The sequence below is a fragment of the Arvicanthis niloticus genome, chromosome 18, assembly GCF_011762505.2.
Source record: "Arvicanthis niloticus isolate mArvNil1 chromosome 18, mArvNil1.pat.X, whole genome shotgun sequence".
Taxonomy (NCBI): Eukaryota; Metazoa; Chordata; class Mammalia; order Rodentia; family Muridae; genus Arvicanthis; species Arvicanthis niloticus.
Genome location: NC_047675.1, coordinates 10916132 through 10940678, shown reverse-complemented (window position 1 = coordinate 10940678; position 24547 = coordinate 10916132). Strand labels below are relative to the sequence as shown.

Genomic DNA, 24547 nt, shown 5'->3' with positions numbered 1-24547 from the left:
TTCCTGTCTAAATGACTCTGTCAGCACACATCCCCACAGCTGTGGCATCCGTATTCCTTAACTGCATCAAACTGCAACCTCTAAAATCTCCTCTTAAATAGGAAAATAATTTGATTAAAGTATAAAGTCTATACTATAGTTAATGGAAACAGTTTAGATAATCTCCATGAAGACATAAAAGGGGTGCTTCCCCTGGACTATTCGTTAGTGACAGGCCTTGTGAGTCACTTGGGTTCTGGAGACCAAACCTGGGTCCTCTGCAAGAACAAGTGATCTTAATCCTGAGCCATCCTGAGCCTTCTCTCCAGAGCCCTGAACCGTTTTAAAAGTTAGACTGCTTATTTAACTGTTAACTTTTACGAATCCTTTACATATTGTGATACAATGCAAGGCATTCCCTGAACATGTGGTCCACAGATCGTCCTGTCTTTGCTGTACCCTCCTCTGGACAGCACAGATGCAGCTCATCCCCGTTTGTTTAAAAGTTCTTTTAGTCATGACTATTATCACATGACTTTGGAATCTTGATTGGCATTAGCACATGGATCTGCTTCCTTAAAACTGCCTTTTGTTTGGTTGGGAGTTTCTGGATTTTGTTGTGTTGTGTGGCAGGGTTACCAGAGAACATAGAAAACCATACATGCCTGGTGCGTGCTGTGTTGCTGAGTTTATTAGCTCCTTAAACTTTAAATGCATAGAGTATACTGTAGTCAAATCTAATTTTAATTTATTTTAATTAAATTTTAATTCACCATTTTGTTTTTACCATTGTGTTGGAGATTTTTGTATGTGTTCATGTGGGATTTTCCGTTTTTATCTTCGTTCACTTCTCTCTCTCTCTCTCTCTCTCTCTCTCTCTCTCTCTCTCTCTCTCTCTGTATGTGTGTGTGTATGTGTCTTTGACTGTGTAGTTCAGCTTTGACTGTATCCCAGTTTGGCTCCAAGTCCTGATCTTCCTGCTTTGACCCTCCAAGTGCTGGGATGCTCTGATTCTTTCTGTATGTTCTTTGGGTTTCATGTCTGTCTCATGCTGGATGCAACTCCTCTTATCCAGTTCTCTAAAACCCTGGGGCTGACGTGTCCCTGAGTCAAGGTCTTGCTGGGCACAGGTGAGGCCCTGGGTCTAGTACTCAGCACGTTACTCAAAAAGTCCCAGGTGCTCTGGGGGACACGAGTTAACTGTGCAGACACGGCCAAGTCTAAAAACCACACCACATACAACCAGTCTCAAAAATGGCACAGAAATAGCATCAAAAAACCCTGGTCATAAAGATAGAAATCTCTTAAGGGGGATCGATGCTACGTTCATGAGAAACACGAGCTCGGCGGATACTGCAGAGGCAGTGAGAGCACGCTCAGTCTTACTTACATAAAGGCCCTGGTGAAACCTAAAGCAACTGGTTAAGCCCGGAATGCTAAAGGGCCCCAACACAAACTCCACCATCCTGTTTTCACCGCTCACCCCAAGTTTGGGAAGCAGATTTCAGGGTGCGTGGCCAAGGGTTTCAGGCTCTGCTAACCAAAGCCCAAGGTTCAAAGCAAGGCTGACGCTGCAGCTCTGGCTCTGGCTCTGGCTCAGGCTCCCAGAGGTGCCCCGGTCCCTGGGAAGGCCCCAAAGAACAGGTTTCTGTCTGCCACTGTGAAGACAGCGGGACCGGAGTGGGACACCTACATGCTACTTGCAAGTGGCCGGTGCCCTATGCTGCTTTCACAAATAAACTTGAGGCAAGATCTGTTTTTAAAAAGTGGAAGAATGTAAAACTCATCATACTGGTATTATTTATTCTCTAAATGTTTAGATAGAACTCACTTATAAAAACACCTGGACTTACTTTCTCAGAGGGCTTTTAGTTAGTTACTGAATTTCTGTCATACATGTTGGCTTATTTGGGTTGTCCGCCTCATCATGGATGAGGTCTGGCACTGTGTGAGGCTTGATGAGAAGCCATTTCCTTTCTAAGTTGATGAGACTACACACATGTGATTGTAGAATTCATTATCCCGTTAAGGTCTGAGACTCCTGACCCCATATTTTCTCATTCTAAGGCTGGTACCTTTGATCTTTTTTCTCAATTTATCAGATTTGTTAGTTGTGAAACTGAAGTCTCACAATCCCCAGTGGGATCCCTGTGGAACCATCCAGGACCCCTGACTATCTGGAGTAATATCCCAGAACTGTTTTCTGTTGCTCTGGAGTCTTCTATAGAAACTGTGGGTTGGTACCCAACTTTCCTGGGTGGGCTACTCTATGCCTGGTCAGTTTTTTCCTATCTATGACTTTTCATCTGTACCCTACATTTTGGATAGAAAAAAATATATGTAACATTTATTTTTTTAAAAAAAAAATCTATTCTGATAATCTGTCTCAGTGTATTTTGGCAATTTATGCTTAATGTAAATAATAAAATGTTTGGATTTATGTCTTACTATTTTTCTGTTTGTTTACCTCTGTTCTTTTTGTTGTTTTAGGGGCTGGATTTTTGTTTTGTTTGGTTTCATCTGTGTCCTGACTTTCCCAGCGTTATTTTCGGTCCTCATTTCATTGAATATTATGAAATGTTAGCAAAATTTAGGACACACAAGTGTAACATTCTGTTGTGTTCACTAGATCATTAATTTTTGGTCACATACTGCGGTGACCACATGACAGGATGTTTTCTCGGGCTGTCTGGTGTTTCTATGTGGAGACTGCGGTGGTTTGTGTAAGCTTAGCCCGAGAAGTGGCACTATTAGGAGGTGTGGCCTTGTCGGAGTAGGTGTGTCACTGTGGGGGTGAGTTTTAATACCCACATCCTAGCTGCCTGGAAATCAGTCTTGTCCCATTTGCCTTTGGAACAAGATGTAGAACTCTCAGCTCTTCCTACACCGTGTCTGCCTGGATGCCGCCATGATCCTGCCTTGATGATAATGGATTGAACCTCTGAACCTATAAGCCAGCCCCAGTTACGTGTTGTCCTTATAAGAGTTGCCTTGGTCATGGCATCGGTTCACAGCAGTAAAACCCTAACTAAGTCAAGCATCTATGACAGGCTCCCCCCAGGTCACTCCCACCAGAGACACTCACAAAAGGCTCCCCTCTGTTGCACACCCGAAGCAGGAAAATGTCATTTAAAAGTGTATCTATGGGCTTTGTTTCGTAGAACATCAAGAAAAAATGCACAAAGTCAATCAGGTCCTTCGATCGAAAGAGTTTTCCTGCAGAGGAAAGCAAACTCATGAGTAGGCACACGGCATAAGCATTGTCTGTCACATTCAAAGGAGCCGGCATTCTGAAAGCAGGGCTACCCCCTTGTTAAACAGCGAAGTGTAACACCTAAGAACCCAGATGTCACAGGATATTACGAGTAGCAACTCGGACATATTGGAGATTAGACACTCAAGTACCATAGCCCCAAAGTACTTTCCTTGAAACTCTACTTCTCTGAGAGTCAACTGGCGTTTCTAATTGGTCAGTTTGTTGGTTGCGGTGTTGAGATTGGGCTTGCAGTCTGGTGTGTGCTGAGCACACACTGTCCAACTAGGATATGTGCCTGGTCCCTCAGCATTCCTGTCCACAAAAAAGGGATAGTACACCTTTGTCACAGAGCAGGTGCATACTCATAGCACCCAACTTTATGCTTGTATAGTATGTGTATATATGTTAATTTGCTCATTTATGGTATCTAATAGAAAAAAATGATCAAAATATGTTAACCCAGACAGACAGACAGACAGACAGACAGACAGGAAAGCAAGCCTTTACTCTAAGCGGAGGATGGTGGCATGCACCTGTAATCCTAGTGTTTAGGAATGAGGCAGAAGAATTAACATTTTGATATCCAGCCTGGACAAGAGTTTGTGGCCAACCTGAGCTACATAACAAGAGCCTGTTTTAGTAAGAAAATAAATAAGTTCATAAATACATAAGTAAATAATGAAAGGAGAAAAGAGAACTTGAGCCAATGTGGTTCTCCATGATAGACTATGACTTACCTATAAGTCCAAGGACTGAGAACTCAATATAAAACCAATCTTTTGAAGTGAGACTATTTACAAAATCTTTCATTTTTGTAAAATACATCTTTCTTGCTATGATGTCATCTTCTAGCTAGAGAAAAAAGCCAAATTAAAAAAAGCATGAATACCTCCAAGTGATACCATTAAATTATATCTCAAAGACAAACAGTACTTTCACTAGAATACACTGAAAATGTCTTGGATGAGATCCTTTAGTTCGTTTCACTAAGGCTATTTGCAGTTAGTCAAATTTTATTCTCTAATTGTGAGAGTAATGAAACCCCAAAAGTGTCTTCTTTCTCTTCTAAATGCTGAAGAAATGCTCAAAAAAAAAAAAGAGTTAACTCTTTGAGACCCTTGTGAATCCATTTTAATTCTCATCAACATTTCAGCTTCTAATTTGAGAATATCATAGTCCATTCTGGTTTTATAACAAGACTCCATAGACTGGTTTACACACAACAGTGAAGCTCATCAGTTCTAGGGAGTCCAGGGTGCATGTACTAGTAGACTTGGGGTCTGATAATGCCCAGTCTTCATGGAGCTGTTTACTGTGTTCTCTGACAGAATGAAGAGGCCCTCTGTATGGAGCCATGAATCCCAGTCCCTAGGACTCTGTCCTCAGGACTAAGACACACCCCAAAGTTCTTGGTAGCACACATCTAAGAACTAGGACTTCAACATGGTAACTTGGAGCAGAAGCACAAACATCACGAGGATGACAGACAAACTTGTTCTGTGCCTGAGATACTGCTGCAGCAATTCTGTCGGTAGCTACCATGGTCCTTGGCTGAGAGAGCGAAGGAAGGAGCTAACCATTCCCACTCCCACCTTGATGGTCAGAAGGATGATACTGGGCTCCTTAAATGGAGGCTTCCCTAGGAAAGGGGGAAGCATGAGAGCTGTCTTTCTTGATTTTATATACATGACATGAGATCCTTAAACTAAGCAGTGTCCCACACCAGGAGGGCACAAAACAGAACTGTTGTTCCAAACGGAAGGACTCGGGCTGCCTCTGGTGTTCCTTTACTTCACCACTGACTATGGAGCTAAAAGATTTGTTTTCCTTGCAGTCTTAGGGAAGAGCTGGCTTTTGGCCTTTCTCTAGCTTTTTCCTGGCCCTCCACTGATAATTCTGAAAACATCACAAGTGTGGACATTTCTTTGTAGTGAGGTACATGCTTGTTATGAGAACTGTGTCACTGTTGTTTGGCAATTGGAAGTGACGGGAAGGAAATGCATACCCAGGATGGACTCATTTCTGCAATGCACAAAGGCAGCACAGAACTGTGCCACTCACAAAGTGAGAGGAGGGGTGTGGTCGACATCTGGGTAGCTCCACAGCAAGACCTGTAAGAAGGGCTTCTGTGCATGAGCCTGTGGGTTCAAACATGGACACGGCTAATTCAATAGCTTTACTTTACTTTTTAGCTTGTGCCCATTAACTTTAATTTTCTCTGTTCCAGTAAACACAGCAAGAAGATGAGTCTGCACTCCATCTTAAGCTTCCTTTGGGCATATTGATTTTTATAAATATATTCTATTTGCTTGGCTACAGACTAAGGCAAAGCAACTCAAGGTGAAAGCAAGAAATTAAAGGAAGGGCAGAAAGAGGGACACTTTTGTTTTAAGCGTGTGCTTGTCAGACTTTCACCTGTAAATAGTAGGTGGCCTTGGGCTGTGCATACAGCATCAGAACACAATAGTCCAACACTTGTTTCATTTGCCAACTAAAAGTAAACAATAAAATCAGTTAATGTTCATTACAGCAGATCAATTTACAGGCATATTTCAGTAATTAAATAGCTTACATTTTTGATAGAACAGTACAAAAAGTAAATAAAAGTAAATATATCTATATTAAACTAAAGAGCTTCTCATCATCACTGAGTGGGCAGTACCCACCTCTGCTAAAGCAGGGCAAGCATAGACTATGTAGTTTGCATTTTAGCTAAATTTTTTTAAAGTGATAAAATTAGTGTCTTTCAGGGACCAGCCCCTGTTGGTTCACAGGGTCCTCATAGAGACAAGCTCTGATTGACTAGTAATCTGGTTGCTTCTTTCTTTATACAGGATTCACAGAACCAAGACAGACTATGCAAGAAGTACAGATTATATCATTTTGTCTCTAGACATGTGTTTGATTCTTCATTCCATGTCCAAGTTTACAAGTTCAGTCACAATTAGAAAATACAAACACAACAGATTTCGTTTTTATTATCATCCCTATAACTCCAGCTCAGAGAATCTAAAGAATGTCTCCACCGATGCAAATATGACAGCCTTCTTTTAAGCTGGCAGTATTTGCAGTTTTAAAGTGCTCCAGACAAATAGAAAATACCTGAACCAGTCTTTCTATGAATAGCAAACACCTAACTCCTTTTATTTTTATCCTCTTATCATCTTCGCTATTTTGTAGGAGAAGTTATTTTAGTAAATGTATGTTAGGTACTGAGTTCTGTTTCTTCAGGACTGTACCTTGTATGATCCCCTCTCTTTAAACTACATTTTCAAAGAGCTCTAAGCATTCTGGGAAAAGGCCTTGGGATCTGTTATCAACTCTCCTGGCCAGCTGGAGTTGTCAACTCTCTCTAATGTTACCCTGTTCCAGTTACACTGCTGGAGTTTGCTTAGGACAGAGGCTGCCCGAAGAAGATCCCTGGAGTCATGACCTCATTTAGAGATTTGTGCTAATCTGTGCTTATCACGATCTCCAGGACATAAGGAAGACTTCAGATAGGGCCAGATAAAGTTATTTCCCTAAAACCTCAAGGGATAGTAAGTTTGTGACATTCCTAAAAAGATTCAGACATAATTTTCTCAGGAAAAGACATAAAATTAATCATAATGCAGAAACTCCTCAAGAATGCAACACACAGAGACCAAAATCTAAAAGCGAGAGGCAGGAGGACAGCACACACAGCATTCAGCTCCGCTTTTCTGCAGCTCTGTCAAACAGCTGTGCTGGCCTCAAGACTTCCTGCCATTTCTAATGGACATAACGGTGCCAACAATTTATGCTGGTCAGTTTATTGTCAGCTTGACAAAAAGGGGACTCACTTAGGAAGAGTGACTCTCAGCTGAGACTGTCTCCATCAGATTGGCCTGTCAGCAATGGTAGGTGCATTTTCTTGATTAATGATTGGTACAGCAGAGCCCAGTTCACTGTGGATGGTGCCATCTCTAGGCCAGTGGTTCTAGGCTGTCTAAGAAAAGTAGCTGAGCAACCTTGGAGATGAAGCCAAGAAGACATATCTCTCCATTGGTTACTGCTTCAGACTGCTGCGTTGAGCTCCTGCCTTGGCTTCCCTCAGCGATGGTCTGTGGTGTGGAACTTTGTGCTAAGTAAGTCCTTTCCTCCCCTAGGCTGTGTTTGCTCAATGTTTTATCACAACAACAAGCAGCAAACTAAATATCCTTTCTTGATCACATGATAGTATACAGAAATCTTATTGTAATTTATCAGCAAATGGGACAATAGGCTGTATCCTGGAGATACACAGAATAGGACACAAGCCAGTTCTTGCCCTGGGGTCTTACAGACTATTAGGAAAATACAAACAGAATTGGGAAAGTTAGAGCAATTAGATCAAGTGTTGGGTAAAGATGTCAACAATGAGGATCATTGTACAAGAAGATGAAAAGAGCAGAGCAGAAAGGGTCTGGGTAGCATGTGAAGGGGAGCCAGCCACTTCAGCTGCCCAGGCCTGAGGTATGGTGGAGCCAGCCACCTCAGCTGCCCAGGCCTGAGGTGTGGGGGAGCCAGCCACCTCAGCTGCCCAGGCCTGAGGTGTAGGGGAGCCAGCCACCTCAGCTGCCCAGACCTGAGATATGGGGGATCCAGCCACCTCAGCTGCCCAGACTTGAGATATGGGGAGAGCCAGCCACCTCAGCTGTCCAGACCTGAGATATGGGGGGAGCCAGCCACCTCAGCTGCCCAGGCCTGAGATATGGGGGGAGCCAGCCACCTCAGCTGCCCAGGCCTGAGGTATGGGGGGGAGCCAGCCACGTCAGCTGCCTAGGCCTGAGGTATGGGGGGAGCCAGCCACTTCAGCTGCCCAGGCCTGAGGTGTAGGGGAGCCAGCTACCTCAGCTGCCCAGGCCTGAGGTATGGGGGAGCCAGCCACCTCAGCTGCCCAGACTTGAGATATGGGGAGAGCCAGCCACCTCAGCTGTCCAGACCTGAGATATGGGGGGAGCCAGCCACCTCAGCTGCCCAGGCCTGAGGTGTCAGGGAGCCAGCCACCTCAGCTGTCCAGGCCTGAAGTGTGGAGGAGCTAGCCTCAGCTACAGAGCAGGGAGAGCAGGGCCACGGACCAGGAGTGCCAGAGACCAACAACAGGAGGAAGGGTGTCCTATGACATACGGGAGCTTTGGACTTGATCTCATGTGAAATACAGAGTCTTCTGATCATGGAGAGTGGGTCTAAGAGAAGGCAGATGGAGCAGAAGTCTGAGCCAGAGCAGGCCTGGGCCAACTCATGCAGTGGGAAGGGCATGGGAATTAGGGTGCAGAGTGTCAAGGCAGAGGACTGAGGAAGAAAAGCTGCAGAAAAGTAAAGGTCTAGGGAAACTTGCAAAGCACAGAGTAAGACAGTAACTTAAGGAAAAACAAAACCCTTATGTAGTTTGAGATTTAAATGTATCATATATGATATTATACGAGCATATAAAAGGCTCTCAGGGGAGAAATTTCAGACAAGCCTTACTCTTTATTATTATTATTTTAGAAACAAACTAAATACATTTCCCACAATACCACATTTATTACCAAAAATATATAAGCATTTGTCTGCATATAAAGGTTTCAACTTTTTAACATTCTTTCATAAATACTGTCAGGTTTTATCCTCACAGGTTCCAAATGATCTGGTTTATCTACTAGACATATGCATATATAGCAAACACGTGCATCTATTGTAAACATGTTCATCTATAGTATTTCAGAGACTGCACTGGCTAAGTTGAGGAAATTACAGGGGAAAGGCCAATTTACTTGTCTAAAATGCCTAATACATAGAAAAACTGAAAGTAACTTCTAGGAGCAATGAATTCAAATCCCAGGCTTCCCCACCACCTCAACTGTGTCTCCGCTGGTTGTTCTCTACAAACAGGAGTAAAACATCGTCAGTAGTCTGCTAGCAGATGCTTGCTAGCTAATTCAAAATGGGGAGGGAGGATGGGGATTCCTCTTGGATCTTTTGCTCATTTTCATGTGATGATACCATGGCTAATTTCATGCTACCAATGAAATGTCATTGAACTGGGACTCACATCAGGACTCACAGACAGCCCTTGGCAGCCAGCAGGATTTGTCTTCCCCAGGTCCCCATGCTGGAATTTGGTCATCTTCCAGATGCCTGTTCCAGGACATCCTCAGGATACTCTCTCTTTCAGGTCCTGTTCTTTGACCTACCTTTTTGAGTCCTTTATTGTTTTCTTGCCCAGTAATGTTTGAGGATAAAAAAGGGTGGGTATTGAAATGACCTCCAAGACTCCGGACTGCACTTGCTTTCTGAATCTGTAAATACAAGTACAAGAAGGCTGAATACCAGTAGAGTTGAATTCCTTAACTTACCAAACTAATGTCAATACTTAAAGTAACTTCTATATGCATGTCATATAACATATTGATTTGGATTACCTCACAGGTTGCAATCTGGTACCAATAACATGTAAGTACTGTTTCCTAACCCAAATATTTCCAGACTAATGAAAGACATATTAGAAAATAGTCACCCAACCCTCTGGAAAGTCCCAGATAAGAGTTCAAATGAGTGTGATGATTTGCCCACACTTGCTAGCCAATAGATTTAAAGGTCAATATGCTTAGCCAATAAGTTTGAACTGTAACCTTGTTGATGTAACCTGTGCCCCTAAAGTATAAAAACTGCTTGTAATAGCCATTCGGGAGTTGCCTTCTAGTCACTCACCTTGAGAGACTAATTAAAGGTCGACTCTGATGCACAAGAAAATAAACCTTTTACTTTTGCATCAGGAAAAAAAGAAAAGAAAATTATAGTATATGGACCAGCAAGATGGCTCAGTGGGTAAAGATCCTTGTCCCACAAGCCCAGTGACCCAAGCTCCATCTCTGGAACCTACATAAAGGTAGAAGAGGGGACCAGTTGCCACAGAGCTGTCCACTGACCTCTATGCCCAAACTGTGGCATGCAGGAACACAGGAAAATAAATAACAAATTTAAAAATCAGAATACAAAATATCAACAAATTCCCCACAGGATTATAGATACTTTGAGTTTTCTTAAGGTCACAACCAGAGGCATCCTTTGATAGTCAGGAGGGGAGAAAGAACAGTTACAGTAAGAAAGTAGCTACAAGAAAACTATTGCATCAGATCACTTTCTGAGTGGACACATTCCCATTTACAAAGAGCTCCACTCACAGCTGCACAGTTTCTAAAGGCAACTAAACGGCCAGCTAGACGTGGCCTGGCTCACCTCTACAGCCCATTGGACTGTGGCTGGTCCTCCTGCCTCTGGAATATTTAATAATGACTATGGCTGGCCCTCCTGCCTCTGTCTCTAAAGTACTAGGATTATATAGTCTGCTGCTACACTCATCTTCTGGTGTAAAACTTAAAAGAATTAATTCTAATATTTCCTCAGAAAGTAAGACTACTTGTATAGAAGAAAAAAATAGGGGGATAAGCTTAGCTAGGAGTAAAAGTAAGTATCAGAATATCTAATTTTAAAATGAAATTATATAACTTAAAGGCATATATAGGAATTTAGTAGAGGCAACTAAAAGTCACGTGGTATTTCAGTGTCCACTCTCATAGAGAAGCTTGGACTGCAGAGGCTACTATGATGCCTAAACTGCAGACAACATCACTCCAAATCTAAAGGCACAAAAGACCAAATAACTTCCCATTTGGTGATATAATCCCTCTTACTGATGGAGACAGATTTAGTCTCTCGCAATCCTGGGTGGTGACAGATTTCTATGATTTTTTTGGAAACGTTTCTGACTTTTTAGTTTATATCACATCAAAAGTCCTTGAGATGATTATTCCAGAAATGATGGTCACCATTGTAAGTGGATAGTCTTCTTCATAGTCATATGTATAGGGAAACCTTGCAGTAGTATGGTTTCATATAAAATGCAGTTATATTCAATTTCAATAAAGTATAACATTATTATGTAAATATATAGTATTGTTATATAACAATAAACTTATGTAACATTGGTGCTTAAAAATTATTGGGCAGTCCAAAATTTATGGTCACTTTAAATCTAACACACTTTTTCATTACCTTAGGAAAAGTAAACGAAACACTTTAGCTAAACCGTATGAAACTTAACACAGATTGACAATCTACACATTTACATTAACTGACATATGATAGCTGAGAGACAATCACTTAGAAAATATTTGGTGTTTGAGGTTGAACCCAGGACTGCCAACAAAACACACCCCAAGTCTCATCACTACATTTTTGAAATCATTTATTCAATAATGTGCTGATGTGACATGACTGACTTGAGCTGAGGTGAAACTGCCTGCCGTGCCTGCATGAGGACCCGAGCTTGGATTCCAGAACCCATGCTAAAAGCCAGGCATAGCTGTGAGCATCCTTGTAACCCTGGCACCGCTGGAGGGAGGGTGGAGGGTGGAGCATTCCTGGGGCTTGCTGACTGTCAGTCTAACTCCAGGTTCAGTTAGACACCCAGTCTGAATGTGAAAGTGGGAAAAAAAAAAAACCCTCAAGCCACATCCAAGGTATGACGACACTTCGGATTTTTTATATAGTTTCGGAGATAGAGATGGCTCAGCTGGGAAAACGAACAAGGCAGAGAGTGATAAGGCATGACGCTTGAAACCTCCCCTGGCCTCCACGTTCCAGGTGGTACGCCCCTACACACATGTCTACACCGAGTACAAATACATCACACTTATACACATACACATTCATCCCCACAATCAAATAACTGAGCTGTCGCATTGTCCCAATTTAAAATGATTATTCAGAGTGCCCCGCATTAACATCGGCACTGTCTTCATCGTCAGTCACCCCTCACACCGATCCACACACTTTTCTTACGGCTTTGCTTATGAGTCTTGGCTTAACAGCTAAGCCATCTTTCCAGCTCTCATATACTGTCCTTAGTCTTCATTTTCAGCCCTAAAACATAGCAATTTCTGAAGCCACTGGTTTTTATATGTGTATATATGTATCTAGTCCGGCCAGCCAGCTTGCTCAGGGATTCCATGCACTGGATTATAGACAAGCTGCTCAAACCACATCCACTTGTTTTTTTAATGTGGGATTTGAACTCTGGTCTTCAGGCTTGCAAGACACTTAAAGTTTTTTTTTTTTTTTTTTTTTTTTTTTTTTTTTTTTTTTTTTTTTTTTTTTTCCCAGCTGAGCCATCTCTGTAGCTCCCAGTTACTTAACTTCTGCAACTGTATAGCAAATCTCAAGTGGTCTTAGACATTGGGTACTTTTTTCTCACTTGTGAAGTCTCCCTCCTATGCTTTTTTTCCTTATCCAGTTCAACTACTAAGTAGGATAAACCAAATCGTAATACATTGTTGCTGGATACACTCCTGTTAACTAGACTCTGCTCAGCACGGAAGCTTCTGGCCCTGGTCAATAGGAAACTGCAAATTCCCTAGCTTGGCTTAGAATCTTGCCATGGCCTACCATACCTCCTTACTTAACCTCAGACATCTATGCTCCAAATACACTCAAAGCTCCAAACATTTTACACATTGCCCTTTGGACCTGTGTGCCTTCCCAGTGGATTCTATGCCAGGCCTGCGCTCTCTGGTCTTATCTGCCACCAGGAGGTAGACTTTTACCTTTAGATCAGCTCATCTCTGCCTTCTCCCTATCTGCAGATGGAGTCAGATACAGCAAGAAAATATGAATTCTGATAAGCAGTCTGCAAACTTTCTGTGCTATATTTTATCACAGATTAGAAAGGGCCCCAGGCTCATCTCCACACCTCAGATTCACTAAAAAGAATATGATAAATAAATAATAATACAATTGGACAGAAAAAAGATAAGAAAAAAAGAGATAAGAATCAAGAGTGGCCGATGTTGAAATTTATCAGAAAGTACTTACTTGGTTTTAACCATGTGAACAACAGATCTTAAATAACTTTCATCAGTCTAAAAAGAAGAAGAGAAATCACTGAAACTTGGGGTGCCTTATGCTTTTATTAATGTAACACATTTGCTCCATGGAATTTATGTGTGAAATGTCATCTTGGCTTAATACACATTTATTTTCAAAACTTACTTGTGTACAGAGAATACCACATAGTTTCCATGTGTCTGAGAATAAATGTTATTACTACATTAATCCCACTTAAATTATATTACCAACCACATACATTTAAAATGAAGGCCCTCAGAGTGATTATGTACCTGGCACTTGTTCTGAACCAAGCCACACTCTGAGCACAGACATGGGAAGCACATTAGCTACTCTCAGCCTCAAAAGTCCTGCCGTGTAAAGAACAGGATCACCCGATTTTATAGATGGCCAATGGCAGGAAGCAGAAGCAGCAGCTCTTTGGAGGATGACCACACAGCCTTGGTCTGTGTTCTTGACTAGCTCTGTGTGTTCCCACACTGCCACTGTGTTCAGACTTAAGAGATGCTAAGGGCAAGTTCCCAGAAATTGAATTTTGAAATGTGATACATGTTGTCAACTTTTATCCCCAAAAGTCTATGGCACTAAGACACAATTCTTTATAGTTTTACTCAAATTTTCAAATGGGGAGAGTGGTTAGCATTATGGGTGGGGGAGAGGGCTGACCCGGGTCTATTCCAGGTCTTCTGTGTGTATATACAATGTCTCTATGGGATCCTGAGTGTGTGAAACGTGGGTCTGTAATTCTTGTGCCTTTTATTGGGCTTTTTCCTTCTCTTGGTTTGTCTTGCCCATCTTGTGATACATTTTGCTTTATCCAATCGTGTTTTATTTTCATTCATGTGTATATGAATGGATGGAAACCTAGCCACCAGGGAAAAGGTTAACAACTGAACTGTCATTTATACCCGGTGGCAGAGGGAAATGTTCTCCAACTGAGTGACACTGGGTACATCACCCACTCAGTCAAAATATTCAGGAGGAGTAGTTGACCAATGTATAATGGACTACATAGGCTTTGTGTGTGTGTGTATGTATGTATGTATGCACATATATGTGTGTATGCACATATATGTGTGTGTTTTTTTTTAAGGGGTCTGTTATATTGAGTTTTTGTTTTCTTTAAGGGGAGAGGATCTGGAAGGACTTGGTGGAGGGAAAGAATTGATCAAAATATATTCAAATTTAAAAATTGTTTTAAATAACAAATAGAAAGGAGGCTTTAAAAAAACATAAAATCAGGATAGTAAGACATGCTTCACAGAGATATTGTGCAGGTTATACATAATGCCTAGAAGAATTATCTGCAGCCCCTCAGGTCTAGAAGGCTTCAGTTAGTAGTATTCACTGGTACTTAGTGATTCACATAGCAACCTTTCACTGAGCTTGGCAGATTTTACCAGGAATGGTTTTAATAGTCTATTTGAAATGTATTGTTACAATTAAATTAATTGATTTTATAATTAAATTTAATAATTTTGTATCTTATCAAACACAGGCATTCAATATTAAATGCAATTCAGTTTTAACAATTTTACGGCTCTCTCATAAGATTCATTCATGTTTACATATACAGTTCTCAGAACCAACCAAGTACTAAATATTTTAAATTAGACTCTCTTAAAGGTATATGTAGATTGTCTCTTTTAAGTGAAGAAACAACCGGGATGAGGGAGCGGTTTCCCATACATACGTCAGCAACAGAGAGGATCACCACGGAGTCCTCCTCTTCTCCGGGAGTCATTCTGGAGAGAACGGAGGTCAGCGTTTGCTTCAGGTAGGTGTGGTTCCCTCTGTTAACGGTGGAGATTCCCAGTGCAAAAGAAACTGCAGACAGGGGCACAGATGTGGAACAAGCCCTGGTCTACCACTGGCTCACACTTACCCCTGTGAGTTGGCCTCATCCTTGCCAAGAAGAGCATTTTGAGCCATACTACAAAAATACTGCACAGTGTTGCTTTATGTCTGGTTTTCATTTCCTGTCATTGGCAGTGGATTGTGACTCACTTAGACTCCAAAGAGTTCCTACGTTTTGTTGTAGAGAAAATAAAACGAGACACTTTCCATGTGTTATTACGGCTTTTACCTATCTAACTCAGAATCCATTGCCCCACACGGGCTGGCTCTTCTGTTTTTTTTTTTTTGTTTTTTGTTTTTTTTTTTGTTGTTTTTGTTTTTTTCTGAAGAGGCACTGGGGCCCCAAGCATAAAAGATACCATGAAATATTGTCTGTAGAAACACGAATGAAGTCACTTCAGGTTCCACGTGGTCTAGACAGGAACTAAGCCTCCGTGGGCAGTCTTGGTCACTCTTGGTCACTCTCATGTCTGGCTGTCTAAGTGCCACACTAGCCTTCTGAGCTCTGGTTTCTCCACTGTTTATATTTGTTTACACTTAGTTTAGGCTATCTTTATTCTTCAGCCTATATCTTATAGTTTCTATGTATTTTTTCCTGTTGCATTTCAACTTCTCCTGTAAACTATAGTTTACACACATGTGCGAATGCGTGCCTGCGCACGCGCACGCACACACACACACACACACACACACACACACACACACGCACACACCATTCAAAATGTTCTGATAGAGATATTTACAATGTGAACTCAAAGGATCCCTTTGTTCTCTCTCAGCCCAGTTTCGTGCATAGGGTAAGACAGGGTAGGCAGTACTTAGCCTCACTGTCCTGGACTCTGGAGACTTAGCAGAGCAATGAAAGAACAAGAGTTTAGGTTGGGGAACACAGTAGAAATTCAGTAGATGTCAAATGGAGTCCTATGGCACCACCATCTCACACTGCGGGCTTGGACTGTATGTCAGAGGCATGTGACGCATGCTTGCTCCCAAGGATCTGTCTCATCCAAGGACTGGCAAACAACTCCTGTCAGACAGTCCGGACTTTTGGCTGTTGAGCCATGCTGTTTTTGTCACAGCTACCTGACTCTGCCACTGTAGTGCAAGGACAGGTATACATGAAGATGGATCTGTTCCAGCAAAGCCCTATGTAGAATCAGGCAGCCCAGGAGTCTAACCCTGGGCTGTCCACTCACTAGACAAACAAGATTTGGGGAAGGTCAGACATTCTGAGGTCTGGCCCAATGCCTCTGCTTCTAATTGCAGTGCTGTGTTTTGGACTATTATGAGAACCCTGAGCTCACACTTCAAGGCTTAGCTCAAACGTCCCCTTTTCTTCATGGAGTAGTGATACATGGCTATAGCCCCAGGGCTCAGGGGCAGAAGCAAAAACATTATGAGTTCAAGGTCAGCCTGCGTTACATAGTGAGACCCTGTTTTTTAAAAAAAGACCAAAGTTATAAATAAATAGATAAGCAACAACCCTATCCCTCCTCTCAAGAAAAAATTGCTGACATCGGTCATGAGAATGTGGAAAAAACCAGAAAGATCACCAGGTAACACCAGATTTATCCAAGCAATGGAAAACTATTTGCCACACACTTAGCAGAGGCTCCACGTGTGTTGGACGTATGTCAATTAATTTTCCATGCATCTGTAATGAAATTGAGCTTGAATTCAAGTCACTAAATGGATTATTTTCTCCAAAATTTATACCTGATGCCTAGAAGTCTGCATAGCAGCATCTTATAGCTTCAAACCTGAAAACTAGACTGTGAAATCTACAGGGATTTCTTGGAGGAAGTGAAAGGTGGAAGCCAGTGAGAAGTGGGGTTGGGTGGGGATGAACAGAGGAAGGTAGTGAGAGGACATATAAGACTACAGAGAGATGATAAACCCGTGCATGCATACAGTAACACACACACACACACACACACACAATGACACTCACACACACACAATGACACTCACACACAGGATGACACATACACACGATGACACACATACATATACATGCACACATGTATACACATGCACACACACATACACAGGCACACAATCACACACATAAATGATGACACACATATACATGCACACACAACGACACATGCATGATGGCAAACATACAATGACATGATACACACATAAAATGACACACATAATGACACACAGACAGTGACACATACACATGACACACATACATATACATGCACACATGCACACACATACACACACACACACACATACATATACACAGGCACACACAATCACACACATACACGATGACACATATATACACACACAATGACATGTGCATGATGACATACATACAATGACACACACACAATGATATAGAAATAAAATTATACACACAATGACACACACACACAGTGACACACACAGTGATGCATATACATGATGACACACAGGCACACACAATCACACACATACATGATGACACACATACACACACATGATGACATACACATGACACACACACAATGATACACACATAAAATGACACACACAATGACACACACATCTTACAATGAAACCCATTATGTATGCTAACTGAAAATTTAAGATATAGATTCCCCCAAAGGTCAAAATCCTTGAATTCAGTTTTCCAGTTCTAACTGTGCTTACCGCCGGCTCTCTCCTTGCTGGTGGCTATATCTGGGTAAATCTTTCCTGCTGTCCTTAGATGAGGAAGGAAGAACTTTAAGACTTCAAATTGATTAGGAAGTGTTTCATCCTGACCCAACATGTTTACCTTCTTCTCAACTGGAAGAGACAAGAGGAGGACCCCTGAGTTCACAGTGATGCCATTGCTCTGGCAGAGATGAATCCGTAATTTTAAAGAATGTTATTTGTAAGGTGGCAGTGGGGGTGCTCACCCTAGCATGCACACATGTAAGGACCTGCTAGGGTCTTAAGAGGGCACATGAACCCCTTCTAGAGTTATAGCTCCTGAGGTGGGTGTTGGGAACAGAACTCTGCTTCTCTGGGAGAGTAAGAGGTACTCTGAACTACTGAGCCATCTCTTCAGCCCGATACAACTTTTTAAAAAAGTATGGGATAGTCAATCCATCCAAAGACCTGGTGTTCAAGGAAATATATGCAAATTATCATTATAATTCTTTATGGTATAGCTCGATGGTTGTTGATGAATATTACTTTTAAGTCCCAGCACTGTGAGCTATACCAGAAGCCAGGAGAGCTGCCAGTCCCAGGAGGAGGAGGATGGACAAAACGTGCCATGGTTGGCACCCGTTTCTTTAATTGGCTCTCCCTTCATTAAAATGTGTAACTTTTAAAAAATTCCAGCACTCATCAACTCTATTCACACCATCCCTAAGTAATCCCCTCTACAGTTTTGCAAAAGGTAAGCAAACTGGGGACCCATACTAAAGGTACCAGTGCAGAGGAGACGGTGATGGAGACGGTGGATGGGGCGTGATGCAGAAGGACTGAGTGTTGACTGACAGGAGGTATGCATGGGGAGGGGTGAGAGATGATGCCAGGGTTTCTGGCTGCTTCTGTTGAATTGATCGAGCATGGGGGTAGAACTGGGGAAAAGATGGGAACTCAGTGCCGTGGTAGAGAAGGGGAAAGCGTGTCATCCATGTGTCTCCCTGAGTTCTGCATGTCTCAAAGTGAAACAGCCTTGTTAGTTGGGTTGTTTCCTGGGGGAAAGCGACCTGGAGTCAGATGCACTGAGTCTAAACCTCCAAGGTCATATAAAGTGCATGACCATTGACAAAGACAAAAGCAGCACGCATGGACGTGTCCCCCCGGATGACCATTCACAAAGAGAAAAGCAGCACGCACGGACGTGTCCTGATGATTTTGTTGTTTGGGTAATTTTTTGCTTCATTTGATGCAAGAATTGTGCTAGATTTTGGCGATTATTTTCACTTTTGTTTTTTAAACGTAACACAGTTTCCTTAAACTCCAAAACATGGTTTCTGCAGTTAATTAGTTGATTATCTGCAAAGAAAACAGAAATATATAGTTTATGCGTGTAGCAGGTAAAATGGAGTTTTTGGACAACGAAGGTGCTGTATATAGCACTACATGTGGGTTTACATATACGGCACTGTGTATGACATTGTACATATTCACCATTATATATGGAGTTATACATGTATGGCACTATATGTGGGCTTGTACATATATGGCACTTTTCTCAGTAATAGACTATAACCTGAACCTGAAGTGGAGCCCGCTCTCCTCTACATTGCTTTTGGCTGGAGTGCTTTATCACAGCAACAGCGGTCAAACTAGGTCAGAGCCGGGAAGCTGAGGTGTCTGTATAACGGTCTCGTTTCCTCCCATCATTTCTAATCATCGGTTACAGATTCGGGAAAAGGAACAGATGGGTGTCATCAGGCTGGAGATTCAACGTGAACTTTCATGCTCTTTCTAGACCCTGAACTCAAAGACAGGGGTCAGACCAAGAATTTTCCTTCATCTTTGTATCTGTCCCTCTGGGCTTTTGTAAATATGGGTGACACACACTGGGTCATAAGCTGAGGACAGCGCCGTAGAGTAAGAGAGGAACAGTTTGAAAGGCATTTAGAGCCCCCAGTGAAGCTGGAGAAGAACTTCTCGTGGAAATCCATTTTCTTTTTTTCCCAGTTAATTAGCCTTTGTATTGGCTTTTTTGTTTGTTTGTTTAATTGAAGGTCGCTTACTGGTCCTGCTTCCATGAGTGGCCAAGATCAAGGGAAAAAGGAGAACAGCCAGCTGGTGCAGGGACAGTCATTTCCACATTTCATTTACACACAGAACTGAACAGACAAGCACAGAGTCAGCACTGTGGTTAGAAGTTGGCAGCATGGGAGGGGGAGGAGTGAGGAGTCGGGGTTCAGTTAAAAAGATACAGGCTCCCCTCAAACTGGGTGCCTGGAATGGGACTTGGTCCACTTCAACCCGAGAGGAATCAGAAGATCAAAATCAGTTTCAGAAGGCCAGGACCATCAGGGATGGAGGGAGACTGTCCAGGACCGTCAGGATGGAGGGAGACTGTCCAGGACCGTCAGGGAGGAGGGAGACTGTCCAGGACCGTCAGGATGGAGGGAGACTGTCCAGGACCATCAGGATGGAGGGAGACTGTCCAGGGGGTGAGGGGTTTGTCCTCCCCATGCTGGGATCCCCCAGTCCCTCCAGTCTGACTGGAAAGGGGCAGCTTGCACTACCCAAGAGCAGGTCTGGAGCTGCTAGATGCTCCAGGCAGGGGGCTGAAGTTGGCTCACACAGGCTTGCCCTCCAGGGAAATGATGGCTGGCTGTTACCACCTAGTTTCTCTGACAGGGTGCAGTGGTCCTTGACCTCCTCATAGCAGTTAGCTTGTAATTCATGCTTGATTCCTGTCAGCTTCTCCTTGATGGCATCAGTGGAGCTGGCATAGATCATTTTGCTTGTAAGGGGTGCACTCTTGGGGGCCCAGGCAATGAATAGCAGGTCCCCCTTCTGGCTCTCCTTGGTCTCATAGGTTGCATCATGAAGAGCATAGCAGCAGTCCTTGTCTGGTAGTCTCTTGACAAGTGGTGTTGGGATCATCCACAGTCTGCCCCACATTTTCTTTCAGGATCTCCTTGCCCTCCTCCAGGATGATGCTCTTGTCCTCACTCAGGCAAAGGAGCACTGCCTTGAGTTTCTTTACTTCTTCTGGTGTTGAAGACTTGTGAACTTTCATGTCATTGAATATCTGGATGACATCATCAGAGACAGTCACACCAGAGGCCATGTTTCTGGAAGCAAATGAGAGACAGAAAGCTGCAGAAGAACTGAGCTGCCGGGATCGACTCCAGAACCCGTTATCATGTGTAAGCCATCATTCTCTACTCTTCTCCACACTAACACATCCACACTTGACTTCTCAGTAGTTAAACGATCCAGGATAGGTCCGGGGTGAATGAGGGACCAGGCAGCTTCTAACTGTAGCTTCCGTTCAACATCTTTGGATGTCCTACTAGGGCGCGATACACAGATAAAAAAATTCCTACAGGCACACGAAAGGGCAAATAGTAACTGTAATTCTACTTATAAAAACTATTCATCTACACTGGGCAAAGCATGGTGTGCACCCTTTTGAATCCAGCACTCAGGAGGTAGAGACAGGGGGATTTTTGTGAGGTGAATCCAAGCCAGCCTGGTCCTCACAATGAAGTCTGGGTCAGTCAGGGCTACTTGCTGAGGCCCTGTCTTCAATAACCATCACTGAGTGTGTAATGTCTTCCAGTTTATGATCCAGTTGTATGATTACAGTGCATGATTGCCTACTTCTCTTCCTCATTTTAGCACTAAACACCAGGGAGATAATCCAGTGAGTCGATTGTTACGTGTATTTCACTGATAAAGAAAACAATTCTCTCTCTTTCTTTCTTCTTAAGATCAGCATGATGGCTCAGCAAGTAGGGAGAGTTTTTTTAGACTGTGAGTGTGAGATTAAAACATTTGGGGTTCGAGTTTACTGAATTCCTTCTTTGAAACAGTGACTTCCCTCAGCTCTTACACAGATGGATGAACGAACCAAGTGGATAAAGCAGCATTGAAAACTGATCTTAGCAGGTTTTTTTTTTTTTTTTTTTTTTTTTTTTTGGAAATTTGACAGAATTTTTATTTTTTCCATTTATTTATTTATTTGTTTAGTCATTCATTCATCCATTCATTCACTTTACATCCTGATCACAGAGTCCCTCCCCCTCACAGAGTCCCTCCTCCTTCCATTAGGGTTAACGGTGATTTATTAGAAAGAACTAGACAGCCCAAATAAATGGACAGCCCAAATAAATGGACAGCCCAAATAAGTGTCCATTTCATGGATATGGTCTGAGGTGTGGCCACTGTGTGCACTGTATGTGATCAAGGTTTCCTGGATAACTGTCTGTGCAAAAATGAATCTTGTGTGGGAGTTGCTACATCTCTGGTGACACAACCCACCCAGTACAGTCCCCAACGGACCCATCTGGCACACATGAAAGGAGAGTTTTCTCACGAGAGAGCTCTATTTACAGAGACAGGCACACAGAACTATCCACAGACATAACTGAGACTCAGCGCGGCTTCCCGCACGGCCTGTGTGATGTGTCAAGGTCTCCCTAGCGCATTTAAAAGGCTTCTGTTGCTTGTACATTCACTCAGGCAGTGAGTATGGACAGTGAGATAGAAAATCAATGTGATTAGAAGCATTGATCTGCTGAGGATCTCTGTGCCTCTGTGAAAACAAACCTGTCTATGCATAGGACGGACCAAACTGCCTTTTGTTTGTTTTTGGTTTTGGGGGAGTTTGGGGGTGGGGTTTTGACACAGACTCTGCCTATGTAGCCCTGGTTGTCCCAGAACTCTGTAGACCTGGCTGGCCTTGAACCTCTAACTCTCAGAGATCTGCCTGCCTTTTCCTTCTGAGCACTCCAGCTAAAGGCAAACCATCACTATGCCTGGCTAGTGACTTCTCCCTGTCAAAAACAAACAAACAAAAAAACATTAAAAAAGAAAAACCCCTGAGGGCTGGCAGAATGACAGGAAGGGCCCTTGCCACCAAGTCTGATGACCTGAGTTTGATCCCTGGAACCAACAAGGCATAAGAAGAGAACGAAAGTTCTCTGGCCTCCACACCTGCACCATGCCTCCCCAGTAAATAGATAAATAAATATAAATAAAAGGCCCCAGGGCTGGGACTATAGCTCAGTGGTAGATTCCTTGCCTAGAACAATAAACTTAAGAATGTGAAAGGCTCCTGATAAGGTCCTAGGTATCAGTGATTCTCACTTTCGTAACAGAGGAGTACAAATTGCTCTCAGATTAAAAGAAAAAAAAAAATAAGATACAGATAAGTGTGGTCACACACTGTCGGCACCTGGGAGGCAGAGGCTAAGTGTGGACACACACTGTCAGCACCCGGGAGGAGGAGGCAGGAGGACTGTGAGATTCAGGCCAGGCTGGGCTGTCCAGCAAGACTGTCTCAAGCAGGAAAAAGAGAGCGATCCATGTCTGTTTGTTTAAAGTTTCTCATAGCCACACTTGAAAGGCAGTTCAACGGATCCACTATACCCAGAGGAGATATCAATTCTGAGAATAATCGGTGGGATATCTATTCCTTTTTCTCTCTCTCTCTCTCTGTCTCTCTCTGTCTCTCTCTGTCTCTCTCTGTCTCTCTCTGTCTCTCTCTGTCTCTCTCTGTCTCTCTCTCTCTCTCTCTGTGAGAGAGAGAGAGAGAGAGAGAGAGAGAGAGAGAGAGATTGATTTTTACCTCACTGTGTCACTGAACATGCTGAACATGCTGAACATGCTGAAGATGAACAACTGGAGACACTTGCAACCCCGACAGGCAAGGTTTGCTTGTAGAGAGATGGTCTACAGGACTTCAGACCTTAGGTGTAAACTGGAGCTACTAAAAGGTTAAAGGACAAATGGGGTCTCAGTGTCACTGGCTACAGGTCACACTTCAGGGCCATGGCGCTACAGTGTCAGAGAGAAAGCACATTTTACTTAAGTCCCGGAGAGTCACAAGAGCCTGCCATAATTTTCTCCTTATCACTTAGGCTTTAATGCCTTGGGTTACACTATCTGCTTCTTGATTGGTCTCTCCTCTCCAATTCACCGTCAGTCTTTCAGAAACACTACTCGGACTAGAAGAGACTCCCGGAGGCTCACTGAATAAGTCTAAACTGTCTGCCTTGGTTTACAAGGTCCAACACAACATAGCCACAACCTGATGCCACCTGATGTCATTCATCCGTGGAATGACAAAGGGGACTGGATTATATTATACTTTGTGCCTCTCACCGGGACAAGATACAAGAAAACAATGTCAGTCAATTTATTTACCATCCTGTGTAAGCTGGCAATCTTAATCAACTGATTTTAATTGTTAAAATGGAGTCTCAGGGTAGGAAGCCTGGGAGTCAGGTAGGAAGGATTTTTGGACTAAGCAGGCATTTGAAAACTTGAAGGCCATGTAAATTTTTCTCATATGGCAACAGGTAAGAAAGGGCCTTCAAACTAAGAAAACACTCCTGCAAATGGACAGTGTGAAATAGTCTGATGTACTTAGAGGTAATTCACTGAGGTGATTCAGGGGCCACTGTTGGAGAACTAGCAGTCTGCTTTCAAGTTACCTGTTTACTTGCACCTAAATGCCGCTCCCTCCAAACTAGCTGGAAATAGTCAAATTACACTACAGTCAGGTCTCCTAAATTCCCCATGTGTGGGTCTCTCTTTTCCTCGGGGGGTTATTGGCCACTGGCCCACAAAGGCAGAGGAAGCAGAAGCTTCAAGTAGAGTTTGGATGGCCACAGGTATGACACAGAAGAGCTCCTGGGAGTCAGCTTCAGCGAGACAGCTCCACTTACTGTTGCAGGGGTGGGTATATGTGGGCTCTTAGGGGTATGGGTGGAAACAGCTGATTGGTCATAACCAACACTTAATTATCATACAGAAGGGGAGCTGGGGTGGACTTGAACCATTCGGTGCTTGCAGACAGCTCTGCGTGGGGTCACACTCCAAATGAGGTCAGGCGTCTGTGCTCAGGGACACGCTCTAAGTAAGGTTAGACAGGAA

The 24547-nt window shown here is 43.0% G+C and overlaps 1 protein-coding gene and 1 pseudogene across 1 annotated transcript in view; both read right to left on the bottom strand.

The window, feature by feature from the left end:
• Positions 1 to 24547, bottom strand: part of Mgat4d (MGAT4 family member D) — a 35952-nt gene that overhangs the window by 7318 nt on the left and 4087 nt on the right. The window contains exons 2-9 of the mRNA XM_034522510.2: positions 18812 to 18970; positions 17627 to 17764; positions 14817 to 14950; positions 13091 to 13137; positions 9412 to 9516; positions 5651 to 5726; positions 3973 to 4087; positions 3065 to 3195 (exon numbers count right to left, since the gene is read on the bottom strand). Of these exons, the coding sequence (XP_034378401.1) occupies positions 3065 to 3195; positions 3973 to 4087; positions 5651 to 5726; positions 9412 to 9516; positions 13091 to 13137; positions 14817 to 14950; positions 17627 to 17764; positions 18812 to 18970 (905 nt within the window). The remainder of the gene's footprint in view (positions 1 to 3064; positions 3196 to 3972; positions 4088 to 5650; positions 5727 to 9411; positions 9517 to 13090; positions 13138 to 14816; positions 14951 to 17626; positions 17765 to 18811; positions 18971 to 24547) is intronic.
• Positions 20121 to 20826, bottom strand: LOC117723103 (cofilin-1 pseudogene; annotated as a pseudogene).